At 36.9% G+C, this 26,816-nt stretch overlaps 1 protein-coding gene across 11 annotated transcripts in view; it reads left to right on the forward strand.

Annotated features, from left to right (window-relative positions):
• LOC136840274 (uncharacterized) overlaps window positions 1-26,816 on the forward strand; it is an 89,243-nt gene that overhangs the window by 21,435 nt on the left and 40,992 nt on the right. For 5 of the 11 annotated variants that reach the window (XM_067106950.1, XM_067106947.1, XM_067106946.1 and 2 more), the window contains exons 2-3: window positions 17,539-17,934; window positions 25,748-26,028. In XM_067106950.1, coding sequence (XP_066963051.1) covers window positions 17,539-17,934; window positions 25,748-26,028 — 677 coding nt within the window. Of the gene's footprint in view, window positions 1-10,785; window positions 10,903-17,538; window positions 17,935-25,747; window positions 26,029-26,816 lie in introns of all 11 variants that reach the window. The other 6 variants (XM_067106943.1, XM_067106939.1, XM_067106941.1 and 3 more) reach the window with 2 other exon arrangements.

The raw sequence follows: 26,816 nt of genomic DNA on the forward strand, positions 1-26,816 counted from the left end.
AATGTACAATAACAATAACAATAAGGATACGCTTATGATTTGGTATCACAGTAGTAATGCCATTCATAATCATAATACAATCGATAGTGGGAATTCGAATGTTGCCAAAGCGACAGGGTTTTGTTCCGAGCCGTCAATGTTATCGCATCGTCATCATTGTTTTGTCAACAACGGCGACAGGCTTATCCACAACAGCGCTCATTGGAATAGATTGGACAAGCTCTGTAACTCTTACCTTGATCTAGGATGCAGTTATCTGGGCATTGCAGTGTTGCAGTTAATCACTTCATTATTATTATCGTTATTATTTTGGTTTATGGCTCCAGGGTCAGATTTATAGCACTGTGATGGCAGTTATTATTGTAAGAACAGGTATAGGCTATATGTTATGTTTTTGTGTATTTTATGTTTCTTGCTCGTACAAAATGTGTGCGTATGTTAACTCGAAGTCAAACTCAGCTGGCTTTCGATGAGGCAACCTGGCACGACAAAGAGATGCGAAAAGTCCTCTCAGCAAAATGAAATGAAGTCAGTTATTCCACTGCAGAAACAGTTGAAGCAGTCTGGTCGCGTCAGCCCAGTGGTAGCCTATGTCCGGGCCGGGCAAGCTCTAGCCCTTGAGTCCTGGCTCTGTGCGCTTGGTCAGGGCCAACAACGTTGTTTCTCCGGTAGTATCTTCAGGTTTACCTCACCTTCTGTCTTGTCTTTTTTTTTTTTTTATTTTTTTATAGTAAAGTGGGGAAGGGGGAACGGAATTGGGAATATTTACTTCAGTTTTATATTGAGGTCACTATTAGATAGTGAATGAGGTGTTGCGATTTGTATCCATACTGGTCATCTGATGTTTTAAGTTGTGAGTTCTTCCTATGTATAAAAGAGAGAGAGAGAGAGAGAGAGAGAGAGAGAGAGAGAGAGAGAGAGAGAGAGGGTATCCTCACAAGGGTTCTCGTTTCATGTAAGCCAAATTACAATAGAGTGTAATGATTAAATTTATGCTTAATATAAATACATTTGCGGAGAGAGTTTTTTTTTTTTAGTTTAACAAGAGAATTAGCGCGCAAGCCTTTTTTTTTTGTCTACCGACATTCGAATCGTGACTGAATTTGCATGGCACGTGACTTAATTCGCAAGGTATGGATTAAATTCTGTTGCATGTGAATAACCTTAGTCATATTACTTATTAAGTGCCAAGGGTGACTGTCATTTCTTTCCTTCGAGGTTAGGCATGTGCATGCCTCATTTATTTAATGAGGAGCCACACATCTATTGTGGCCGCACGACTCTCTCTCTCTCTCTCTCTCTCTCTCTCTCTCTCTCTCTCTCTCTCTCTCTCTCTCTCTCTCTAATATATATTTGTGTGTGTTTGTGTTAGTGTGTTACCATTGAGTAATTCAGCCAGATTATGACCTCAGGGAAAGTCACCTCCACATTCATCTACTGCATTGTTGTGAACGCCGTGTGAAAACTTTGTTGTGAACGCCGTGTGAAAACTTTATTGTGAACGCCGTGTGAAAACTTTATTGTGAACGCCGTGTGAAAACTTTATTGTGAACGCCGTGTGAAAACTTTATTGTGAACGCCGTGTGAAAACTTTGTTGTGAACGCCGTGTGAAAACTTTATTGTGAACGCCGTGTGAAAACTTTGTTGCGAACGCCGTGTGAAAACTTCCCCAGCCACCCTGCTGCTTCATTCACCTGCTCGGGGTCCTTAACCCCGGCTTTTAGATCCTCCTAAAAAATGAAGTCTTCACAAATTTTAATCGTACATGAACTCGAGAATCCTCCGGACGCTCAGGCTCTTTCATTAGAATATTTGCCCCACTGCCACCACAGCAGTTTGCAGTTGTAGATCCTCCTCTTCTGTTTCCTGTCACTTTTGAGTTCTGCAACCTACCCAAAAGCCTATTTTCTGTCACTTTTGCCACAAGACCATCCCCCTTCAGTTCACATCTGAACCACATTGCTAACATTGCTGATGTTTCTTAGCCCTCCAATCTTCCTCACCGCAAATCTGCCCACAAAACATTCAATTGAAAGTTTCCATCTTCATTTTATCCTGTTCACAACAACTGCCACTCTCCTAAGTTTTAAGCTAGTGTTGTTTCAGCAGTCCTTGTAAAGACGCTTCTCTTCTATTTCAGTTTTTGCAAAGTTTCTGCGACCTTTCTTGCCGTAAAGGTTCACATTTTTTATATTTTGCCGCTATTCATATCCTTGATCCATAAATGGTTCTAAAATCTCCTCGTGCTCTGTTTCTCTTCGTAATTTTACTCTTAATAATAATTCTTTCAGCTGGCTTCTTTTAAAGTTTTTAGTTTTCTGTAAAAGAAAACTATTGTGCCGGCTTTGTCTGTCCGTCCGCACTTATTCTGTCCGCACTTTTTCTGTCCGCCCTCAGATCTTAAAAACTACTGAGGCTAGAGGGCTGCAAATAAGTATGTAGCTCACCCAACCCTCCAATCATTAAACATACCAAATTGCAGCCCTCCAACCTCAGTAGTTTTTATTTTATTTAAGGTTAAAGTTAACCATAATAGTACGTTTGGCAGCGATGTAGGATAGGCCACCACCGGGCCGCGGTTAAAGTTTCATGGGTTGCGGCTCATACAGGGTTATACTGAGACCACCGAAAGATAGATTTATTTTCGGTGGCCTTGATTATACGCTGTAGCGAGTGTACAGGAAACTCGATTGCGCCGAAGAAGCTTTGGCGCATATTTTATTTTACTTGTTTCTTATATTTTACACAAACAGTATTCTCTACCGGTTGTTTTCAATGTCACCAATGAGCATACCCATAATTATCATCATCCATTTCACACATTCCGTTCACAATCTTTTCCTACCCCACAAAATCTCTCGTAGTTCTTGTATTCTTTTTGTAACTTTCCTTATCACTTCATTCGTGCAAATTTTAAACGGCCGCTTAAACATTGCAAACTATAAACCAAAGGCCTATTATGACACCATGGCCTTCACTTTCCCGGTCACATGTTTTCAGGCAGGCGTTGCCTCCATCGTAATAACGCGTATCCCCTTTTATAAAGTCCCATTATGCACAGTATACTCGTATATATCCCGGCCACTCTCCAGAACTGTATCTGTCTTTTCGAACCATGAGCAGATTAGACTCTAATAATGTGGTTAGCTCAAATGGGAATACAGTTGAAGAAAAAAGAAATAACTAAGGAAAAAACTGCAAATCGTCGCAAGTGCAGAGAATACTTGCAGAAATATTTATAACACTCAGGAGGCGGCACCTGCGCTCGTTTCACTCTTTGGCCTTGAAGTTGATTCCCCTCGTAATCACGTTGCTCAGGTGTTTAGTGAATCACCGAATCGATTCGTTAAATACTTTACTCCCTTTTTCCCCTCAATTGGTATGTGCATAGGTGTTTGCTTGCCATGATGTGTTTTAATATAGCCGCTCACTCGCGCTCTCGTATATTTAAACTTGCAACATTTACTGTCAGTTACGTACAGGCCTCAACGATCCAGTCTCCATAACTTTCTCGTCTGGACTTGCATTTACTTTTGTTACGGGATTTGACGAGTATTCACTTTTAGGCTGTCATAGCTTTAGCACAGTTACAATTAATCTCTCTCTCTCTCTCTCTCTCTCTCTCTCTCTCTCTCTCTCTCTCTCTCTTTTACACACACACATACTATATATATATATATATATATATATATATATATATATATATATATATATATATATATATATATATATATATATATATATTATATATTATATACACATTGTGGAAATTTTTTTCAATGAGATTTTCATCATTGATTAGGAATGAATATGTACGTGACTTCTATTCCTCTATAGAAAAATTATATATATATATATATATATATATATATATATATATATATATATATATATATATATATTTATTTTCTATTTATCTCATTTTTTTTGGAAACAAAAAGAGGGGAATACCTGTCAGGAGGAGGGGTGGGTCTATAATAACATCAAAAGAAGACAGCGCTGAGGAAACACTTTTGTTGGGTCGTGAATAAGAGTTATGTGGAGGACAATCTGATCTATTTACCAGAAGCTGAAGAAGACCTGAATATAGTTGTGAATGACTTCGCAGTTTTTAAGGTGGAATCAGTAATGAAGAAACTTGGGAGATGGAAAACACTATGTTATGGTGAAATCTCTCCAGAGATAATATTAGCTGAGACCAAATGACACCTCGTGTACTAACTAGACAGTTTTACAGACTGTAGAATGAAGAAACAAAGCCTGATGATTGGGAATTCTTCCAATTCTCAATCATCAGGTTTTGTTTCCTCTTTCTGCTTTCTGTAAAACAGTCTAGTTAGTATAAAGTTGTCATTTAGTTTCGGCTAAAATCTCTGGAGCTACTCCACCATAACCTAGTGATTTCCATCTCCAAGTTTCTTTATTGTTGATTCCACCTTAAAAACTGTGAAGTCATTCATAAGTATATTCCGTACTCTTGTTCTCAGTTGGCTCGAGAAAGAAACTCATAAGCCGGTTTTAGAAAGGAAGGTATTCCACGATCAAATGTTTGTGTTAAGATATTGTGCAGATAGTGTATGGAATTTAAAAATACTCTTCTGATGGCTTTTGTTGATGACGAGAAGGTATTTGATACTGTCACCAGATCAATATTTTGGACGTTCTTTCATCGCTTTGACATTCCTGCTGAAAATGTAGAGCTAATTGAGATTATCCATAAACTAAGTAGATGGAAGGTTAGCGTTGATGGGGATCTTGTAACTAGTGGGGTGCTACAAGGGGATGTTATTTCACCTTTGCTGTTTACCCTTCTCATAGAATTTATAAAGTAAAAAAATCGGTGATTAAACAGGTTTAGAATGGAATAACGATAGGAACTTGACAGGGTTGAGAATATGCTGGTGGAGCTGTTGTAACCAGGAACACCACAAGATTTACAATGTTTACTTAATAGAGTACATCACATATTTAGAGAGATGGGGCTCAAAATGAATCTAAGAAGAACAGAAGTATTGAGGGCAGATCACACATAGGTCTAGTACGATCTGTATCTAAAAGATTTTGTCGATTTGAAAATGTAGCTTTTAAAAAGAATATTTGTAGTAAGATAGCATGATAGTTAGCAGTGCTACCATAAGGGAAATTACGGTAGTTCCGTATTTGGAGGAGATGAAGGGTAGATGGAGATGGTTTAGACATGTACTTGAGGCAACTCCTTGAGAACAGTATAGTGTCAGGTATGCTCCTGTGGGCACTGGAAGAATTGGAAGACACAGACCTTGGATGCGAAGTATGAGAAGGAAGGCTGGAGATGAGTGGCTAAATTTCACATAGGCCCTTTGCGTCACATAAGGTTGGGTTTGTGTATTATATATATATATATATATATATATATATATATATATATATATATATATATATATATATATATATATATATATATATATATATATATATATATGTATATATAATGGTGTGACGTCCCTAACTTGTGTTAATAATATATGGAAGTCATCGTAGAGAAATGATAGCGTTTGTAGCCTTGGCTGACTAATGGGCACATATGAGATAAGAGAGATGCACTTTTGCTGAACGGCCTAAGAGTTTTCTTTATTATATTCTTCCACTGTCTGATCTCTCTTGCTTTCTCTTTCCATGCTAAATCCCTTCAAACTGGAACTGCCACTGTTTTTCCCCTCCAATGCGTCCTGTGGCAGGTCATTTACGAGAGTGAAGGAAGTCCATTCCTACAGTGATAGTGGGGTACCTGAAGACTGGAAGTAGCGCTGAGTTTAAAATCCGCCGCCACCCATTTGAAGGGTGACTGACAGTGATCGAATACGACAGACTGAGATGACCACTAGGCGAAAATCCTGACAATCTCTCTCCTTGGACAGAGATGCGAGATCATACCGTCCCGCTCCTTCCACTAAACCTGACTCGTCCCATTGTCATCTCCGGATGTGGAAGGCCTATGCTGCGTTGCAGTAGCACAAGACCCTCGGAGCCACACGAGCCAGAAAAATTAAGTGCCTGAGTTGACACAAGTCGGGGGAAGTTGGAATAAAAGGGAATATTTAAGAGAGTTATTGGTTCAGAATGGAGGAATTACCAAATCAAATCGTTTTTTCTTGACATGTTAAAAAAATAAGAGCTGTTAGTGAAAATGTTATTTGAATTCGTATCAGTGTTGTGTTAAGTTCACCGGTGTTCAAGTGTTCAATAATGAAACGTTGCCGACTTTGCAGAGAGTTGTAAGAATGATCATTGCTGTTTAAAATAGCCAAAGAAATCTAATTGTCTGTGTGTTCAGTACATATTGTACTGTTCATGTCATAAAGGAGAGGAGTTGTCTCATGGTTGAACTACGAGGGTTTTTGTATCAGTTAAATGCTGAGTGTTAAGTACTCATCGGGGATAAACATAATTGTATGCATATCACATTTTAATGAGTAATCGACAGTCTCTGTATTATTGTTAATGTTTTAGTCTAGAGATAAACTATAGTGAATTTCATTGCTGTTATAATAATTCAGTTGATCATTAGTGAGAGGTATAACAAGCCGCAAAAAAGTATTTTTGAGATGGAGTGCCCCATAGTAAAGTGTTGCACCTTAAGAGCCATGCATTCAAATATTGTGGCGTCAAGTTGATATTTTATGTATTGATTAGATTAAGAGAGTGTCTGAGTGAATGAGTTGCATGCTTGGACTAACCTTGATTCTGGACATGCATGATAATTGTCATTAGGACTTTTATAGTTTGGATCAAGAATTCATTTTGCTGTTTTGTGAAAGAATTATATTTCATTTTGCATTTATGTTAAACATCGTAGAAAAGGTAACTGTACAGAATTCAGAGTTAAAGTTTTTGTACAAGACCTTTCATGTATAATTCGTTCTCATTCCTAAGGGGAGGTGGGGATCAATGTAACTGCTCCATGTTCTAAAGTTAATTGTAAATTCTTTTGCTTTACATTATTTTTGTCTGAGACATTTTCATGTTGCATTGATGTTAATTTTATGGTAGTTAGTTTTAATCAATCAGTATTGTAAGGTCTGTAGTATGAGATAGTAGTCATAGTGTAAAGTGTCTCTGAGCTAATATTGAGTGAACCTAATGTTCATTCTGGTGGGAAATTTCAGTAAATCTAGATCTAGTCATTGTTTACCTGTGATTGTGATGAAATTCCATTTCCTGATGACAGAGCATTTTACCTATGTGTTTTCACTTGTATTTCAATCTAGTTAGTCATTTTGTTCGGTTCTTTTAGTTCTGTGCTGTGTTCATTTTTATATTTTGTTGAACTGTTGAATAAATTGTAGTGTTGAACCCCTGTCTTATTATTTTAAGTCCTTGGTTGTCATCCATTCTGGATCTGCCATACCACTATGTTAGTGATTGCAATCACTAACAAAGTGTCTGTGTCTCCTCCCCTCTCCCAGTGTGAAATAGTGTGTAGATAGACCAGTGCCCAACTAGGTAAGAAACTCTCTCTCTCTCAGAACATCCATTAGATACCTCTTCACAGCGAGAGAGAGAGAGAGAGAGAGAGAGAGAGAGAGAGAGAGAGAGAGAGAGAGAGAGAGAGAGAGAGAGAGAGAATGTGTTGTGTTTTGAGAAATACTGCGGAGCCAATACCAGACGAATTACTTCTTGCTGCTTAAAGCGACTGATTCATATTGACACATGAGTTGGGGGCGGGGGCGGGGGGAGAGAGAGTGCAGCCTTGTGTATTTGTAATTGAACTCAGGTTTGTAACTAAGAGATGAATTCTCTTTAGAAGTTCCTTCACATAAGAGCTCAACCAGCGTACGCTTGATTACCAGACTAGACCAGCGTAGTAAATTACTTTTCTGTGTAGATGCACCATAAATACTCAGTGGGTTTAGGCTCTATAAAGACCAATCATTTCCTTCAAAAGGCAGATAGATGTAGCAGCTGTACTCGTTGATAATTATCAGCCACTCCTGTCTGTGTACATAATATATTTTATATGTATATATTTTATATATATATATTATATATATATATATATATATATATATATAGTATATATATATATTATATACAGTATATATATATATATATATATATATATATATATATATATATATATATATATATATATATATATATATATATATATATATATATATATATATATATACACAGTGTTCGGAAATTAGAGCCCCCCTCCACAGAACAAATGGAAAGTTATGAAGTTTTCTGCCATAGCCTGTCTCCAAGTACATTATTTTAAGTTTCTATTAAGCTATTTTTCATTTTACATTTCTTGTATTTTCAGACTGAGTGACAGTTTGGCTAACGGCACGTAGGAAATCAGATGGATTGACTGAATCCGGGCTATAACCTTCAGAGAGGCCAGGGATGCTGGCACATGCTTCATTTCACGTTCCTGGATAGCTAAATACATTAAAAGAGGTGAATCCTTTGTTAAAAGAAACTGGAACAAAAATCCATATGACTGTCATCGCAAAAAGGGTGAGAATCTTGGAAGGCCTGAAGTCCTTTCTCAGGAGTCAAAAGACATCATAGCTGAGGCAGTGGTAGACCAAGAAAGTCTTTACGTAAATTGATGCTTGAACTAGAAACCAAAAGGGGAAAGAAGAGTAGTTATAGTGCTGTATATCGTGAGTTGAAAAAATCTGGTATCAAGCCATTTCATGTCATCAGCAAGCCCAACATCACTCAGCAACAGAGATAAGACCGTGCATGGTTTTGTGGTTCATTTCTTAAAGATTGGGATGAAGCTGACTTTCTCCATGTCGCTGCATCAGATGAATTCTTCATTTACACAGCCAGGAAGCCAAATCATAAAAGTGACATCATTTGGGCTGCAAAGTTGGGTGATATCAGTGATGTCGTGCACTGTCGCCAAGTTGTGAAATTTCCTGAATGTTATGGAATTTTTCTCTTGTTTCACAGCCAAATGGTTAATGTGGATCATCAAAGAAAAAGGACAGTCATGGAATGGCGAATACTTCAGAGAAACTGTGCTTACTGGTGGAGTATTTCCTTTCGTCAAAGATCCTGAAAATGTGTTATCTGTTGAAGAAGTCACATTTTTGCATGATAAGGCACCATGTTTCAAGCCTCTTCAGACAGAGAAGCTGCTTCGAAACAGTGGTATTGATTTCTTCTCGTCAAGTGAATTTCCAGGTAGCTTCCCTGACCTTAATGTGTGTGAAAACATTGGTAGTATCTTGAAGGATCGTGTTGAAGCGCACACAGTGAACTATGATGGTATGCCAAGCCTCGACGACCTGCGAAGAGAGGTGACCGAAGTGCTCGGGGAAATGGAGTTTGAGTCTCAGCTTTTTTGCGATTTGCTGAAATCATACCCCTCAAGAATGCAGGCTGTGGTACAGGCAGATGGAGGCCACACAAAATATTAAATACTCAGAGAGAAACTTAAATAAATACCTGTTCTGAATTACTTTTGTTTTTTGTCCATATCAATTTTAGTTTATGCTGTAGAGGGGGCTCTAATTTTGAAACACCTGTGTATATATGTATACTCAGAGGGCATTGTGGTTATAAGGCTATCTGTTAAAAAGTGACTAATAGGTTTAAATATATATTTCAGCCTAAAAAGCAGTAATCGATTAAACGCTTAACTATGAATTCAGATACATTTACTAAACCTGGAATATTCCAGATGTAGTGAATGTATCTGAATTCGACAGATACATATACGCATGAGCGAGAATAGATTTGTATCTTTTTTGTAGCGAAGTGGATAAACGTCACTACTTTCTGATACCCTTGTACAAGTTCGAATCTCACCCGGGCGTCAGAATCTCTTCATTTCTTCTTCATTTGGGTCTAGGCTTTGTAGGGACAAGCGTTTTCAAAGCTTGAAGAAATCGAGAAGTTGAGAGGGCATTGTAGTTTTTAATAATACTGTACATAAGTAACTATTAAGAAGTGACCAGTAGCTTATATAATATATATATATATATATATATATATATATATATATATTATGTATATATATATATATATATATATATATATATATATATATATATATATATATATATATATATATATATATATATATATATATATATATATATATATATATATATATATGTATGAGTGTGTGTGTGTGTGTGTAATTCTAATAGCCACAATGCCCTCTTAACTTCTCGAATTCTTGGCTATTAGAATTACATATGTGTCTGGTAAAAGTGACCAGTAGATTCTACATACATATATATATATATATATATATATATATATATATATATATATATATATATATATATATATATATATATTATATATATATATATATATATATATATATATATATATATATATATATATATATATATATATATATATATATATATATATATATATATATGCTATATAATCTAATGGTCACTTCTTAACAGTTACGTATGTAATTTTAATAACTACAGTGGAAATGAACACTTGGGAACTTGTTTCACAGAAGTGAATTTCTGACTCACGTCGGGATCGAACCCCGGTCTTTCAAGTGAGAAGAGTCCAGGGATTTAGCAATTCATACCAGCGAATTTAATCCAGACTCCCGACCCTTCACCGTGAGATATGATGGAAATGAACACATGGAAACGTGTTTCACAAATAAATTTCTGACTCACATGTTTGTATTATACAATATGTATGCTTGTAGGTATGTATATGTGTGTGTTTGTTAGTTTGTTGATTCAACGATTCTTTTGTAGTTAACACACTGATAATTCTGTTTAATTTCCCAACTCTTTCAGAGCTCTGGCAATCCTCTTTACCTCACCGCTGTGAGTCACTTCTGTTTTTTATGCCACCAGCCTTCATTTTAAAGCAAAGGCGTGAAGGGAAAACTAAATATAGAATTAATGTCACCGGTAAGTTGCTAAACTGGATTCTCTTTTGCACAGCAATCAAAAGCCACATCATCTGAATTCCAGTCACGTTTGTGAGTAGCTCATTAAGCGTGGTTCTTGTAGAAAATAAGTGTTGAAACAAGCGTTTCATTCGAAATCTTGTTATTAGCACTTGAAAATAAGTCTGAAGTCTTTCCCTTTGAAGAATATAAAGTTTATCAAAGAACTTCTCTTCGATTGTGTTATACTGCTTTTGGATGTAAAGTGAGTCGTATTTAATCTAAACTGGGATGGGAAATCAGCCTTGGTATTTATGATTATGGAGTGAGTTTCATTATTTTCTGGAAAGTTTCCCTGATTTTTTTTTTACTGTATTCAACTACTGGAATCTGTATGAATTCCCTTTTTTTTTTATTCATGTCTCTTTCTTTCTTTTTGCCTTTCTTGTGCGTAATGGTCATTCGTTTCTGTTTAGATGATTTCGTTTTTGATTGATTCATATGGCTATTTATAGAGTAGATCCGCCTCTGGTTTTCATGTGCGTTTCTTTTTTGATAATATATTTAGATGAATTCCCTATTTCTTTTTGTCAGGTTGATTTTACACAGAACTCGTCTTTGTTATCAGACAATGGGATCAAGAAATGAGAGTGAATGGGTAGAATCATCATTCTTTATACTTTTGCCACTTGAAACTATGAGGTTCTTACATCTCGAATTCCTTTGTGGACGAGATTTTCGCAGTTAGAAATAGCTTGCGTGGCATTTTCGGTTGCTTCTGTTGTGCTAGAAGGGGAAAATAACATTCCCATAAAGACACACAATTACACACATTATATATATACATTATAAATATATATACACATATATATATTGTAATAACTAGAGTACCCTTTTTGCTTCTCGATGTCTTCACACATTATAGTTATGCTTGTCACTACAAAGCGTAAGATCAAAATGCAAGAAAATTAAGTTATTCTGACGCCTGTAGCAGGATTCGAACCCGCACTCTGATTATCAAACGATGTCACGTTACCCACCTGATGACGAGAAAGTCACTTGTGTAAGGTAACTTCGTTCTGATAGAAAATAAAGTGAGTAACGTGACCTCGTTCTGATACTCCGGATGACGGTTCGAATCCTGTTACACACGTCAAACGTCAGAATTGCTTCATATGCTTTCCAATTTGATCTTAGGCTTTGTAGTGAAAAGCGTATCCATAATGTGAAGAAATCAAGAAGCTAAGAGGGTACTCTTGTTATTACAACTGCATACAAAACTTGTAAAAAATGACCAGGAGATTCTAATATATATGTATATATATATAAACTTATATGTATGTTTATATATAATGTACATTATATATATATTATATATATAATATATATACAGAAGGCATATAGAATAATGAATGAATAAAAACAAAACTCGAAAAGTGAAAGGAAAGAAAGTGAGATGAGTGTACTATCAGGCCAGCGAGCTGGGCTTAGGACTGTCAGGTCATGATGACAGATACTGTGACTTAGCCTGCGGTTTGAAAATAATCATATTGGCCTTCCTGTACGTAAGGCAACAAAATTGGGTACCTGAGATGACCCAGGAACCATGGTAGGAACAGTCCCGTAATCGAGTAGGCATAATAGTTCCACCTGACAGGAAACGAAACTTGTCCAGAAGACTGCCTACAAACACTTCACCTACGAGAGCAGTTTGTGTTTTGGAATGTAAGCAAATTGTTTCAAGAAATGTCAGATCATAATGTGGTATGTACAACCACCGGTTATATATTGCGAAAATACTAGGAAGATGTCGCGCTTTACAATGATTGTTCATATTAGTCCATTGTTGTCAGACTTCATTATGTAGGTATGTGTATGGCGTATTTATTTGTCATTAAAAGTTTTCATCTTTATTATTTTTTTTATTTTGTGGAGTACTTCCCAGTTTTAGAAAGTCGTTTTGTATGGAACTTATTATTTTGTAAGATACAGAAATACTGTAAATTTGGATCATGTAATTATGGAAGTAATGTAATTTGTGGTCAGTGAATTTATCTGTATCTACCTGTCTATCTATCTATCTTTCTTTTTGACACGCCTTTCCTGTTACATCCTCTACTGAGACCACAGCCCCCTCTGGTCTTGGCAATTTCCTCCCAATTAATTTTACATAACGCAACTCACTCTTCAGTGAGCCTGTGAAATAGCCGAAGTAGAAGAGGTCTTCAAATTCTCCCCTTCCCTTTTGGCTTTCTCCGTACGATAACTTCTCTGGAATTCGACTGTTTCCTTATCTTGTTAGATGACATCTAGCAGTCTTTCCCGACTAATATGGATATAAATGGAGTCTGAATTTGATCCATTCACGACCTCCACATTCGTCATTTGATGATATCGGTGTACCTCAAGGATCTTTCTCAATCAGCGTCATCAAACCTATTAAGTCTGTTGAGCTGCTCTGTGTAGGTGAGCCATCACTGTACCCCAAAGCAAGCAGCATAACACACAACCATTGTAAGCACTCGACACTGACTTCTATTGCTTTATAGTAATGCGGGTTGATATTTCGTCATCCAGACTAAGGTCTGAGGACATAACTGAAGCAAGATAACATTTTCCAAGGTTTTCAGTCAGCTCACCACCCACGCACGAAATAATTTTCTGATCCGTTCCTTGATGTATAACAAAAAGTTTTTTGTAATGGAAAGCATTGAACACATACCATGTCTACAGTGTTACATTTGTACAGTTTCGCTGCATTTGCTTGCTGCATTTTCAAAACGGTGAAGAAGTAGTACAGGTTAAAAAGATTGAAACATTCGGTAAAGAGAGACGTAACTACATTAGGAAATCATTGTAAAACGATAATTCTTATTAAAGATGTTAAACACATTTTTGAAAAATTGATGTTTATAAGAATATATTTAGGAGATATAAGAAACTGTTTACAGTGTGTACAAAGAATAGATTAAGTATAACATAAGAATTATTATATTATGGTAAGGGGATGGTCGCTCAGTAAGAATAGATTCTTCTTAAATCTCTATCAGGAGGACACTGGAAGAGGCCAGGAGGGAGTGCATAGGCGATAAGGCAGTTTATTCCTGTTCTTTAGAAAAAAGGCTTTTGTTTTTAAGATGTTGTGCATAGCGAACTTTTGTGTTATTTGTGGGAGGAAAGCTTTGATAACCTTGCTGATATCTTAATTCAATAATTGGTTGAGTATGTTCATTATAAAAGGAGCTGAAATGCACAATTCGTTCCTCAGGGCCTGAAGCCCTCTTCATGAAAAATTTCCTAAAAATTCTGCATGTCTCATTGTGCAAATTTATGTAACTTGATGTTAGACTGCCTGTGAAGCAAGGTAACTATGCTGTTAATGTTATGTAAATAGGATTTGATTGTGTTAACTCTCATTGTAAGCTTGATTTTGTTATGCTGGCTGTTCATGTAATCATAAAAAGTTCTGATGTAATTTTCGTGTTCTAATGTTTTTATAGAGGTATCGCCTGCATATCGCGTTGGTTATTGATTTATAATTTAAAGGACAAATATCTAGCTTTTGTTGTCATGTTTTTCCATGAAAATGTTTTGTAACTGTTGGTGATAAAGGAGTCCCCATGCCTGATCCTTCTATTTGTTTATTTTCCAATGACAACAACCTTATCTTCTGTTATTGAATTCAGCAGTTTAGAACAGGCATTTCATGGCATGCTTCTGAAGCTGTTTTCACCCTTGATTTTATTAGCAATGATTTCAATAGTTTCTTCATCACCATCGTTGTCCCTGTGCTAAGGGGTCGGTTGCCTGATTCGTCTTCTCCTACTATTCCTATCGACAGCATCTTCCTTCGCTAAACCCTTCACCAAATCAAAAGTATCCTTTACGGTGTGCTGATGTGCAGTAACTCTAAATCGGAGCTGCCATAACGTTAAACGGTGTATAGCAGATGTAAACTTCCAACAGCATCTAAACAAGTAAAAAATGTGCCGAAGTTTCTTGGGCGCACTCGAGTTTTCTGTACAGCCGCTACAACGTACAGTCACGGTCACCGAAAACAGATCTATCTTTCGGTGGTCTTGGTATAATGCTGTATGAGCCGCGGCCCATGAAACTTTAACCACGGCCCGGTGATGGCCTATCCTATATAGTTGCCAGAAGCACGATTATGGCTAACTTTAACTTTAAATAAGATAAAAACTACCGAGTCGAGAGGGCTGCAATTTGGTATGTTTGATGATTGGAGGTTGGGTGATCAACATACCAATTTGCAGCCCTCTAGCCTCAGTAGTTTTTAAGATCTGAGGGCGGACAGAAAAAGTGCGGACAGAAAAAAGTGCGGACGGACAGACAGCCGGCACAATAGTTTTATTTTACGGAAAACTAAAATGACTGAGTCTTTTAAAGCTTGTATTTCTAGATAAGCGTTCAGTTTCGGGTATATGGAATTTCACGAGCTTGTAAGTAGGAGGATCGATGAAAGACAGAGTAGGACGAGTAGGTACGTTTAATTTATAAGTTCTTAGAAGTCCGAACAGAAATCTTGGTTGCAGTCCTGAAATATAAAGTTTAATATAGAGTTCTGTGCATTAATATTCTCTCGTAGGATTTCCGTCTTTTGGTGTCTTCAAATTCATATTTAGTTCACAGAATTATTAACCGAAGATCATCGGAATGCCGTTTAGTGACAGTACTGGCATTTCCCAAAATGGATTAGCCTTAAATGGGAGGCCCAAGCTTTTGTATGCATCTGTTAATTCTAATGATTCGGTAAGTAGTTATTTTTTTTTTAAGATAATGCGGCATCTATTGAAACAGTAGATCTGTCGATGGAAAAGCAGTGATATAACATGTACTGCTGCTTAGGATTTTAATAGGACTTTCAGAATTTATGTAGGGTCATTACGCGAGGTATTACTGTAAAAAAACTTTCCTGAACCTATGTAGGACGAAAATTTGAGTGTAAATCCACACACACACACACACACACAGTGTGAGAGAGAGAGAGAGAGAGAGAGAGAGAGAGAGAGAGAGAGAGAGAGAGAGAGAGAGAGAGAGAGAGAGAATTCAAATGTGTTTGTTTGTCAGCACGTGAAAAATGTCTTTGGTCTGTTTTGTGTGAGCGTTTGTCAGCAGGATTACGCATAAAAGTTAAGATTCAAATTTTGACTAAAACTTGAGCATTGGTTAAAGACCTCCTCTCTGGCAGTGAACAGGATTGCTTAGCCTTTGATGAGGTCGACGGTCTCCAAAAGCTTTCCACTTCCTTTGTTTATTGTTCGTAGGCTTATAATTTTGTTGAAAATTGGAAATGTGCTGTTGCAATTCGTTTTCTGTTTTGAGAACAAGCATGCTTATACTTTTTCGACTGCCAGGTTCAACGATATATTCCATCCGCGTATTGCCATGCTTTGGAATTCACTTCATGCCTCTGTTTTTTGTAAGCAGGTCTGTCGCTTTCCTTTGGGTCGAACTCTTCTCGTTTTTTAGGTTCACCCTTCAGCGTTACTAGTTTAATGTTGAAGTAATGTTTTACGTAACTTTTGCAGAAAAGGCCATTATAGGGAAAATGTGAAGGTCTAAGAATAAAATTATTCTTTACCGTGAACTTATTATTTGCACTTTATTCCAAGAGATTCATACATGTGATACACTGGACTGTCCATATTATGTTGTTGAAGATTTTGTGGTAGTGAGACAAGAATTCATTCATTGTACACTATCCGTGTTTCAGAATATAACTGTATGGAGATACACAGCGTTTTGGAGAGTGGGATTTGTTTATTTTAGTACACTCCTCTCCTCTTGACCGTTTTGATGATGATTATTAAAATAGTTATTAAAATTATAATAGAGATCATTGTACACGTTAAGAAGACCTTGAAAAGTAGAGTATTGAAGGTGTTTAAGTGAAGGTCATAACCGTGTAATGAGGGTCTTTTTATCTTGCATATTTTTGGACGTTTGGTACATCATTCGACAAAAGAAAGTAAATGCCAGTTCATTCGCCCTAGATTAGGCTGGCCTTGTGATAACAAGGACATTTGTTCTTGAAGCATCCTGTAAAAATGTATAAGGGATGTAAACAAAATTCTTATAATACGCCAATTTTATTTTCAAGTTTTAACATTTTAGTTGAAAGTTTCCTCGTACGAACTCGACGCTACCAGTTTTATCACCGGATGACTATGTGTTATGTCGAATACCGAAATTTATCATTAATAGAACCATACCGAATGCTGAATATCTTACATTAAGAAAATTTATCAGTCCCGTTATATACTCTGGTAATCCGGTTTGACAAATATTTGTTAATATCGAGCAGTTTTAATAAATACGATAGCAGTCATATATCCTGTTGTAATATGTTTTTTCTTTGAATCTTAGTGTCACTTTCAATTTCATATCATGTACTCACGTTTAGTATTTAAGCTTGATTAGTTTTCTAATTACTATGTAAAACCTAATTAATAGGTTTTCTAATTACTATGTACACTTTTGGATTGTAACCTTCATTAAGAAAAATTTGATTTTTTTCAAAAATGTTATTCAGAATACAAACTTGTAAGGACAAGTTAAAAAAATACAGATGCAATCACTTAACTTGCTTCATGGTGTTTTATACATGTATAACGTTACATTTTATTTTATGTTGCAGCATGTGTGATATCATCTGGCAGCGTGCAGGTACCCTGGGTCTGGCCTCAGGTTCTAGTGACGTCATGGGTTCCCCCGAGAAACGGCTCAGACCCCGTTCTCTTGGAATTCAAAGTCGACTTCGTGGATGGCATCTCTGATATCCTGCAGCTGAGATCCAATAAGGTTACGATCTTGACCCAAAACGATGACCTGGTCAGCTCTGATGCAAAAGTATATCCAAACGAGGGTGGCCAGGGAGGCTGGCTGAACGTGACGTTCGAGGTGAAAGACACCTACGTTCTCAGAAAAACTGATTCGGACGAGGTGGTGTTCTCTGCGGAACTGGGCAACCCCACAGCGCATGTGCAAGAGGTAGTCGTTACAGGAAGCAACGTGACCGTTAACTGTGACAGCAGTAAGTTTATTTCTTGTTTCTGTTCTCTCTGAATGAATTAGCATTCATCCGAATGGTGAATCGCGTATTTGGATGCGCCATCGTTTATGGTATCTGTGATTAGATAGGAATATTTACATCTAGTGCGTGTAATTTATCACCCTTCTCAATCTATTTTCGCTTCTGATATAATTTAGACAACACAATAAATTAATATTTTGTCTGCTGTTTTATATGGGAACTTGCTGAAATAACATAATTTTTTTATTGCATTATGTTGTTGTTTTTATTTTATATACTGTATATTATTATTGATCTGTAGGAAATGTTTGTGATCCATATACAAAAGTTGCCCATGTTTGCTGCAAAAGTACTCTTTTTATTTTTTGAGTTTCCAGTTCAGACAGTTATTTACAGATTAAGCCCATGAAGTTTGCCGATTTTGGCAGCCAGAAGTTTACGATATCAGCAGCATAAGTAGCTATTATCGGCAATTTGACAGTATATTACCTACATGATATAAGCCTGATGAGTCTTTGGTAGGATAAATTGATCAGTAAAAATAATGGATGTTTTACACACACACACACACACACACACACACACACACACATATATATATATATATATATATATATATATATATATATATATATATATATATATATATATATATATATGTGTGTGTGTGTGTGTGTGTGTGTGTGTGTGTGTGTGTGTGTGTGTGTGTATAAACGTACAATATTTACAGGCTATGTACAGTATAATAGAGATGAGCAAACCCCCAAGTCCGTAAAGCGTTTGTTGTTAAACTTATCAGCTCTTATCTACACGAAAATCAAAGGATTGGGTAGATGAGATAGCAATAAAACATAAAACACACACAAACACGTTTTATTTTTAGATAGATTGATAGAATCTAATGGTCACTTTTTACCAGGTACGGATTTTCTTCACACTTTTTGGGTACGCTTTTTACTACACAGCCTGAGATCAAGAAGTTATTACAGTAACACACGCAGATACACACACACACGTATGTAGGCTATATATATATATATATATATATATATATATATATATATATATATATATATATTATTATGTGTGTGTGTGTATATATATATATATATATACATATACATAAATATATACATATATATATATATATATATATATATATATATATATATATATATATATATATATATATATATATATATATATATATACACATACAGTATATGTGTGTATGAGATTTGATGTGTACACACATTCTAGGCTGTGTCTTCAAAGATTCCTAGCAGAGATAATATCTTTGAAGTGAATGATTTTTTCAAGCCAGCTGAGTCATTGCCACGGTGATAGGAAAGAGATCTTCCAAGCCCAAGGTCAGGGAGCGTGTACAAAGTTACAAAGCCGTGTGCCTACATACGCGCTTATCTAGTTAGGATTAGGTATTCCTTTGCAAATATAGTTAATAAAATGTATGTGTTGACAGTTGCTCTTGTAAATTTAATTTGAGATTTTTTAGTACAAGCTTATGTATTGATTTATATTTGAATGTCTCCGTTATACTGTAATGTAGACATCATTTTTAGATTAATAATTTTCAGTCGTAAATTGGAGTCACACACCAACTTACACTATCTTGAGTCGATGATATGAACATGTAATTAAGCAGAATATTGCATAATAAATTCCTATTTGTATTTCGGTAATATTGTGTCTTCATGTGGGCATTGTCTTTGGACAGCCTACTTAGAAAGTTGATAGTTCATATTTTCGTTATGACTTTTTGTTCATGGATTACTGATAATAATAATAGCAATAATAGTAAACATTTTTGCGAGTTAATTAAGCAGCTGGTATTGTGGAAGTTTTCTGCACAGGGGATCATCCTTGATTTAGCAGTCAAAGGAGGAGGAGGATGATGATTTATGGCTAAGGGGGCAAAATTTCCAGAATAGGATTTAATTGGAAATGTAATATAAAGTTAGTGACTAATGTTACTATGGCTGAATATTCCTTATGAAAATGCTATGGCTATCATAATTTTATCCTCTTAACTTCATTTTACGGTTGTTTCTCATCTCATGTATTTGTTTACTACTTATTCTTCACATATTACTGTACTTCCCCGTTGTTCGGTTTTATCTTTTTTTCACATGTAAAAAGAGAAAGTTAGTAGCATTTAGAACAATAATAATGATAAATGTTGTCTACCATCCCATTTTCCACCTTTATCCAAGAAAGCTTTCGGGTTTCAACACAAGTCTTCATCAGCTGCAAATAGTCCAGTATCTTTCGTATAAAAATACGGAAAAAAATAAACATAATTTGCTTATTAATTAGAAACTATTGGTCTATTTGTAACAGATGATGGATTAAGTATTTAAACATTCAGACACAAGTTACCTTCTACCCATATCCCACTGGTGCGGAAAGAAAATCACATGTTTTTGCGATTTTCGTGTATCTGTGGGTAGAAGCAGGGTCTGCAGAATATAAGGGTATCCCATGGAGGTTGTGTAGAAGCTGGTTTCTCAGCCCTTCGAGATTTTTTTTTTTTTTTTTATTGAGAAACCTGCCGAACAGCGACAGGGGAAAGTCGAAGATTACTGCGATACTCCTCAGCTCTTTTTTTTTCTGTTTCTTATTCACATTATGGGAGTGTTCAAGGGAAGTCTGTGTTCTTCCGTTTTTCTCTAGATTTTACGGTGGTTGACGTCATCGCAACCCTGACCTAAAGGAGCGTGTTTGATATCCACTTGCCGAGTTTTTTTGTATATACGTCGTTTAGCGATAGAAATTGAATTTATATTCTTTTAACTTCCCTTGATTACCCATTTTTAGGCAGTCATTAAGCTTGTATTGCGACCACTGATCTGTATAGAATGTTTCTAAAGTGCTCAAGCGTTGTTTGAATGCCAAGCCGTTTGAAGCGCAGACGTAGGAGAGTTACAACTCACAAGCCCAAACTTGTCTCTCCAGCGCCACCCACATCCTCGTCTATCAAGAAACAACTATAGAGGAACGGGTTTTGAAATCGATGTGACCTTTTGATTAAACACTGTATGGTGCTTGATTTTATGTCTACAATCCATATACTGTATATTGAGTTTTTCAACATTAAGCTCCAAAGAGAAAACGGTCTCTATTGCCACATACTCGTACTTCTGAAGGCGAACTGTAGATGAATTCTTGTATAGAAAATTTCTCCAAAATCACTTGCATAAAACTTTCACAACACTAGCTGCTTCATACACCTACACAAGACTTACCAGTGTCTCAGAATCATTTGTACACACTACAACGTGCACCTTTATCTTGCATAACTCATGTTTCGGGGATGCCGCTTTTCCATATCCTCTTATACCCCATTATCCAGTTATTTCTAATCTTCCCTCTCACCCTCCCGCCGCCGCCCCACCACGCCCTTAATTCTGAATTGTACGCTCTTCCTCCATTCTCTCCACATGTTTCAACTATGTCAAAAAACACTGATCCGTCCTTTCACCTGCAATAACCTTTTACCACCCATGCAAGTCTCGACATTCCCACCCTTTTAGTTCTTGTTTGCCACATATACTATGCAAGCAGTTTATCTTTATAACCTTAACCTTTGTCTTTCATTTCCATTCAGCATCCACACTTCACTTCCATAATGGAGAGTTGCATCAGTAATCCCTTGAAAACACCTTGGCTTTCATAGATACCCCAAGCCTCTTCCCAGTCTTTTGCACACATCCTGCTACCATCCTTACTTCACCAGTTCTGTGATTCACCTCTTCTACCATCTTACTGTTATCCAGTATATGTACTGCCAAATACTTATACGAATTTGCTGCTTTTATTCTTCCATCATCCATACTAACATTAATTGCCCCATCTTCTTAGTTAACATTTACCCCCACAATCTTACTTTTGCTTGCATTCTTCAACCTCGTAATTGCCATCCCAACTTGTTCAGCAGTCACGTCTACAACCATTCTCAAACTTGCGCAAACCCCTCCACTATTGCACTATCCAGCTCCGCCTCCCTGTCTCTTTCACATTCAGCAAACCCGCAAAATATTCACTACATCGACCAAAGACTACGCTCTCTCCAGACAGCTTTTCTTTGACGTCTTTTATATCGAGATTCATAATTATGCACTTTAGCTTTTCTCTCTGCATTTACTTCTTTGTAGAGCTTCTTATTCTTCCCAATGTCGTTCTTCACCTTTTCTCCCCTTTTTCTGTTACATGCCTTTTTTTTCTGTCTTGCCTCTCTTTTGACCTCTTTATCCATCCTTCTGTATTCATGTACAGGGTCTTCCCTTTTGTCTAGCAGTAGCACTCCAAACAATATTTTTCTTTCACTAAACTTCAAATTTCTTAAGCCCACCACTCGCTCTTTTCATTTCCTCTGTCCTTCCTCCTAAAATCCCAAATTCTTTGTTAACTCTATGACCCTATCGTGGAATTTTGCACTCACTGTATACTTCTTCAACTGCTCTGTCTTCAACTCTTTTCTTTCACCTTAAACGTTCTTTTCACTTCTGCCTTATAAAAACTTACTTGTCTTAATTATCTGATAGCAACATTTTCGTCCTTTCTTCGCCAATTAAATTTTCATCAACCTTAACTTTTGCTTCAATCAAATAATGATAGGAAATAATCCGGCTACTATTTTTCTCTCCTTTACGGATATCAACTTACTCTCTCATACACACACACACACACACACACACACACACACACACACACACACACACATATATAGCACATTCACGTATAGAACAGAAATAAATTTCTGACTCACATTGGGATCGAACCCAGGTCTTTCAATTGAAAAGGAAGGGCAGTACCAACCGAACCACACAAGTCATAAAAGAAGTTGAAACCTAAGTACTACTGTATCTAAGGCTTTTACCTGGGAAGCCCTCAGGTACGTTGGTACTGACATAAGTTCTAACTTTCATGACCCATGTGGTTCGGTTGGTAGCGCCCTTGCCATTCAGTTGAAATACCTAGATCCCGATGTGAGTCAGAAATTTATTTCTGTTCTATACGTGAATGTGATATATATATATATATATATATATATATATATATATATATATATATATATATATATATATACATATATGATGTAATATATATATATATATATATATAATTGTTACATATTTAGATTGGTCTTGCAATTAAAATAAATGTTTAAATTGAACTTTGGCTTCAGGGGGACTTACCCATAACCAAATGCATAATGAAATGATATGTAAGAGACACAAGTTACTTACCCAGTACATACATTTGAAGCAAAAGAAGGATGCCATTGAAAGCTAGTTGTAATTGGTTACTTTACACTACTTTATTTACGCAGTAAACAAGGATAAATTAGCAGCCCACCAATTTCAGTGGTAACAATCAGCAACAATCCAGACAACACAATGTAAGATATCTAGGGGTTAGTAAGGAATTTACAGGAATCAGTTACACAAATAAATGTTGACTGGCATGCAAACCAATAGGGCAGTTGGTAACTAAATAACCACCATTACAGGACAATTACATGGCTTTCTAGAAAATACTCAAACTGAACATGAATCGTACATGAGGAGCCACAGCTTGAAATGGATAGCAGGAGCTGATAGCTTGTAAGGTAGCAACGGAATTAATGCCTCTTAGGCGAGATCTCACAAGCAGTGGTTGCAGAACAATGAGGGGGCAAGACAACATATTTGGAAATAGATTTGTTCCAGATAAGCTTAGTACATCAAGGCTTTTCTCATCAGTACTATTCTAGCACTGTGGAGGGAGGCTTTACCCTTATGTCGTTGAAAGCAAGGTGTATTCTTTCCCTAAACTTAATTCCTACAAGGAGCAATAAATCATTTATCTTATGCCACAAGGAACACACAAATGAATAGTAGTGGGATTTTCAGGAGAATTACTTTGGGGGGGAGAGAGAAAGTGAAATGGAAAGTAGTAGTTTAGTCTTTGGAAAAGTCTACTGGCACTCAGATGTTAATTCTCAGACACTACCTTATATATCTTCCCAGTTGCAGAAGCTTATGTAATGAGGGGCAGCATTGACTGGTCTTTCTTCAACAACTGAACAGAGTTGTATTAACCCTTATGGTACTAGCTTTAGACAGAACGCAAGGAGCGGTAGCCTCTTAGATTAGGGATACCGCAAATGTATGTCTGTTCTCTTGAGTTAGCTGACGACTGCCTCCTTCTCAGGAAGTTGGAGGCTTGCTGCTTCGTAGTCATCCCAGGGGGGAACTCCTGTCTGGAATAACAATCTGGGACCAGTGAAAGTTCAAAACAAATTCTTGTTTATAGGTCACCTCTATGTCAAGGGGGGAGAAAGGCTATCTATCATTTGGATGCCCTTATGGTCCTAACTTGTGAGTACCTGAGCTGACCTTGCACGACGAACCCTCCTTCAGACTACCTCGTTGTAGCTCAGTCTGTGGGCCTATCCCTTACCCCTGATCTTGCTGTCTTATTTAAAGGAAATCCATCTCTGTGGATTCTTGGAACAGAGGCTGTGGCAGCTGAATATTTATAATAGAATTTATATACTCTGTTCTGATACATGGTGTAACATCCTCTTTTCGTCACAATTTTCTCTGACCCATGTACATTTATAGATTTTTTCATAAACCATGTATTTCCAGTGATCAGACCCTTCTCTAAACAACCACAGGAGAGACTCCATTCTCATTTCCTCGGTGAACTCCATATCTGCCCAGAACTCCATTCGTATCTCTGTCACCAACCACTGCACTTAAATTCCTTATCATAACCACCCTTTCATGCTTCCCAGACCCTTGAAGGCATGAATTCAGACTTTCCCAAAAATACCATTTTTCCTCTCTCATTCCTTTCCACTTCTGGCTCATGCATATCACATGCACATTTACAGTTTTTTCTCGTGCCACACTCAGTCTTACTCATACCGTCCTCTCACTAACATAATCGTACTCTTTCACCCAGTCCTAGAGTTTAGGACTTGAACAAAAGTGCTACACCTTCCATAGCTCCACACCTTTCAGCTTTCTTATACACAATCACTATACTTTACACTCCTGTACACACTGCCTTTTGTCACGGTTCACTCAGTGCCAAAGCATTCAGTATTTTTCTCCTTAAACACCAAGATGCAATATTTATTGTAATAATAAGTACAGGGCATTACAAGGTGTGGGGCGCAAACCTTGTCTGTTGATGACTTTCACAATTCATAGGGTAGCGAGAATGCTAGCTATTATTTTTCCTTGCATTCCCCAGAAATAAAGATGTAGATGCAATTTGTCTCGTACAGATGCTCATCTGCTATTCAGGGGGCGTTTTTTTTTTCTCCCCACTATGGGGTCCATAACCCTTCATTAAGCACTGCACTCATTTGCTTGGGGCACATTTTTTCTGTACCCCAGGACCAAAGGGAAAATAGGTAAAAGGAAAAGGGGTATATAAGAACAATGGGACTCCATTTAAAGTCAGAAAAAACAGAAGTAGGAAAGAATTCCAGATCCTAGTAGTAGAGGAAAAGCTGCTCACGAACTGTGTAATCAAAGAAATAACAATTTACAGGGTGCGTGGGAGAAGCGTAGAGAGAGAGAGAGAGAGAGAGAGAGAGAGAGAGAGAGAGAGAGAGAGAGAGAGAGAGAGAGAGAGAGAGAGAGAGAGAGAGAGACTATCCTGACTCATACTCTTAACTGGACAAAATTTTCTGTCTTCCACCAACAAAGGTTTCCGTAACTGCAGTATATCTTCATCGCTTTCAATGCCAAAATCACGCATCCCATATTAAATGTCTCTTTATTTTTTACTCCAGATGAACTGATTTGGCACGTCTTCAGAGGGAAGAAAACGGTCCCCTTGACCCCGGGAGGTAGAGGGTGGAGGGTGGGCATCCTCCCGACAAGTGAAGTCTTGCCGACCTTGACCCTCGACGGTAGCGCCACCAATTTGACTCTCGGGCTGAGTGCCGGGAGAAAGGGCATCAGTGCCAACACTTCCGTGCCCCTCGAGCCCTTTACCCGGTACAGCTTCGTCATCGAGTGCTTGTCTTCGACAGAACCGGGTGAAGATGCGAATCTTAACTGTTACGTGAAGGTGGGTTCTTTTTCTTCATCCCCCAAAACAAAGGTTGTCTTTCTTTGCGCATTCCTAGGTTATTGGTAAGCTGAAGAAATTATGAATCATTTATATTTCATTATAATTATAATTTAAGTTTTACTTCTTTACCAGGTTATTGAACATCAGACAATAATATATAAATATTTAACGTCGAATCTCTAGGCCATGGCAATTTTTTTTCTTCTGTTAGACGATGAAAGCATATTCTAAATTGCAGACTATTTGCAAATGTTTCTCTTTTTTTTTATAGTACTGAATTAAAGACTTGAACAGTACATTAGTGGAGAATATATCTAATGCTGCCGCTTAATTCAGAGCGAAATATTGCTTTAAGGAAAGCTTTAAATTTTATTGTTTGTCTGTCCGGTTGGTGGATAACTGACTACATATTTCATTTGTTGCAAGTTTCATTAACGACAGATTTTTTTGAAAACCTCGATTGGGGCCAGCAAGAAAAGTGTTTATTTTAAGACTCAAACTTGTATCCTTTGCTACTGACGAAGCCTGTTCATAAATGCCTAAATTTCAACCCCAAGTAACTTTGCACCGATAACAACGGGCAAAACTTGTATAGCCTGGAATTTACATTGCTGGTTCTGTAAATAAAGTAATTGCTCATTTCTTTTACCTCCTCCGAAACTCATTGGCAGTATAGTAGGGTCCGGGAAAAACGAGTGTTCAGAACTCCTGTAAATCAGCCAGACTGTTCTCTGGTACTGGGACCAAATTTAAAAGACCTGAGTTTGAGTTCTTTTCATGCGATT

The sequence above is a fragment of the Macrobrachium rosenbergii genome, chromosome 7 (assembly GCF_040412425.1).
Source record: "Macrobrachium rosenbergii isolate ZJJX-2024 chromosome 7, ASM4041242v1, whole genome shotgun sequence".
Classification (NCBI taxonomy): Eukaryota; Metazoa; Arthropoda; class Malacostraca; order Decapoda; family Palaemonidae; genus Macrobrachium; species Macrobrachium rosenbergii.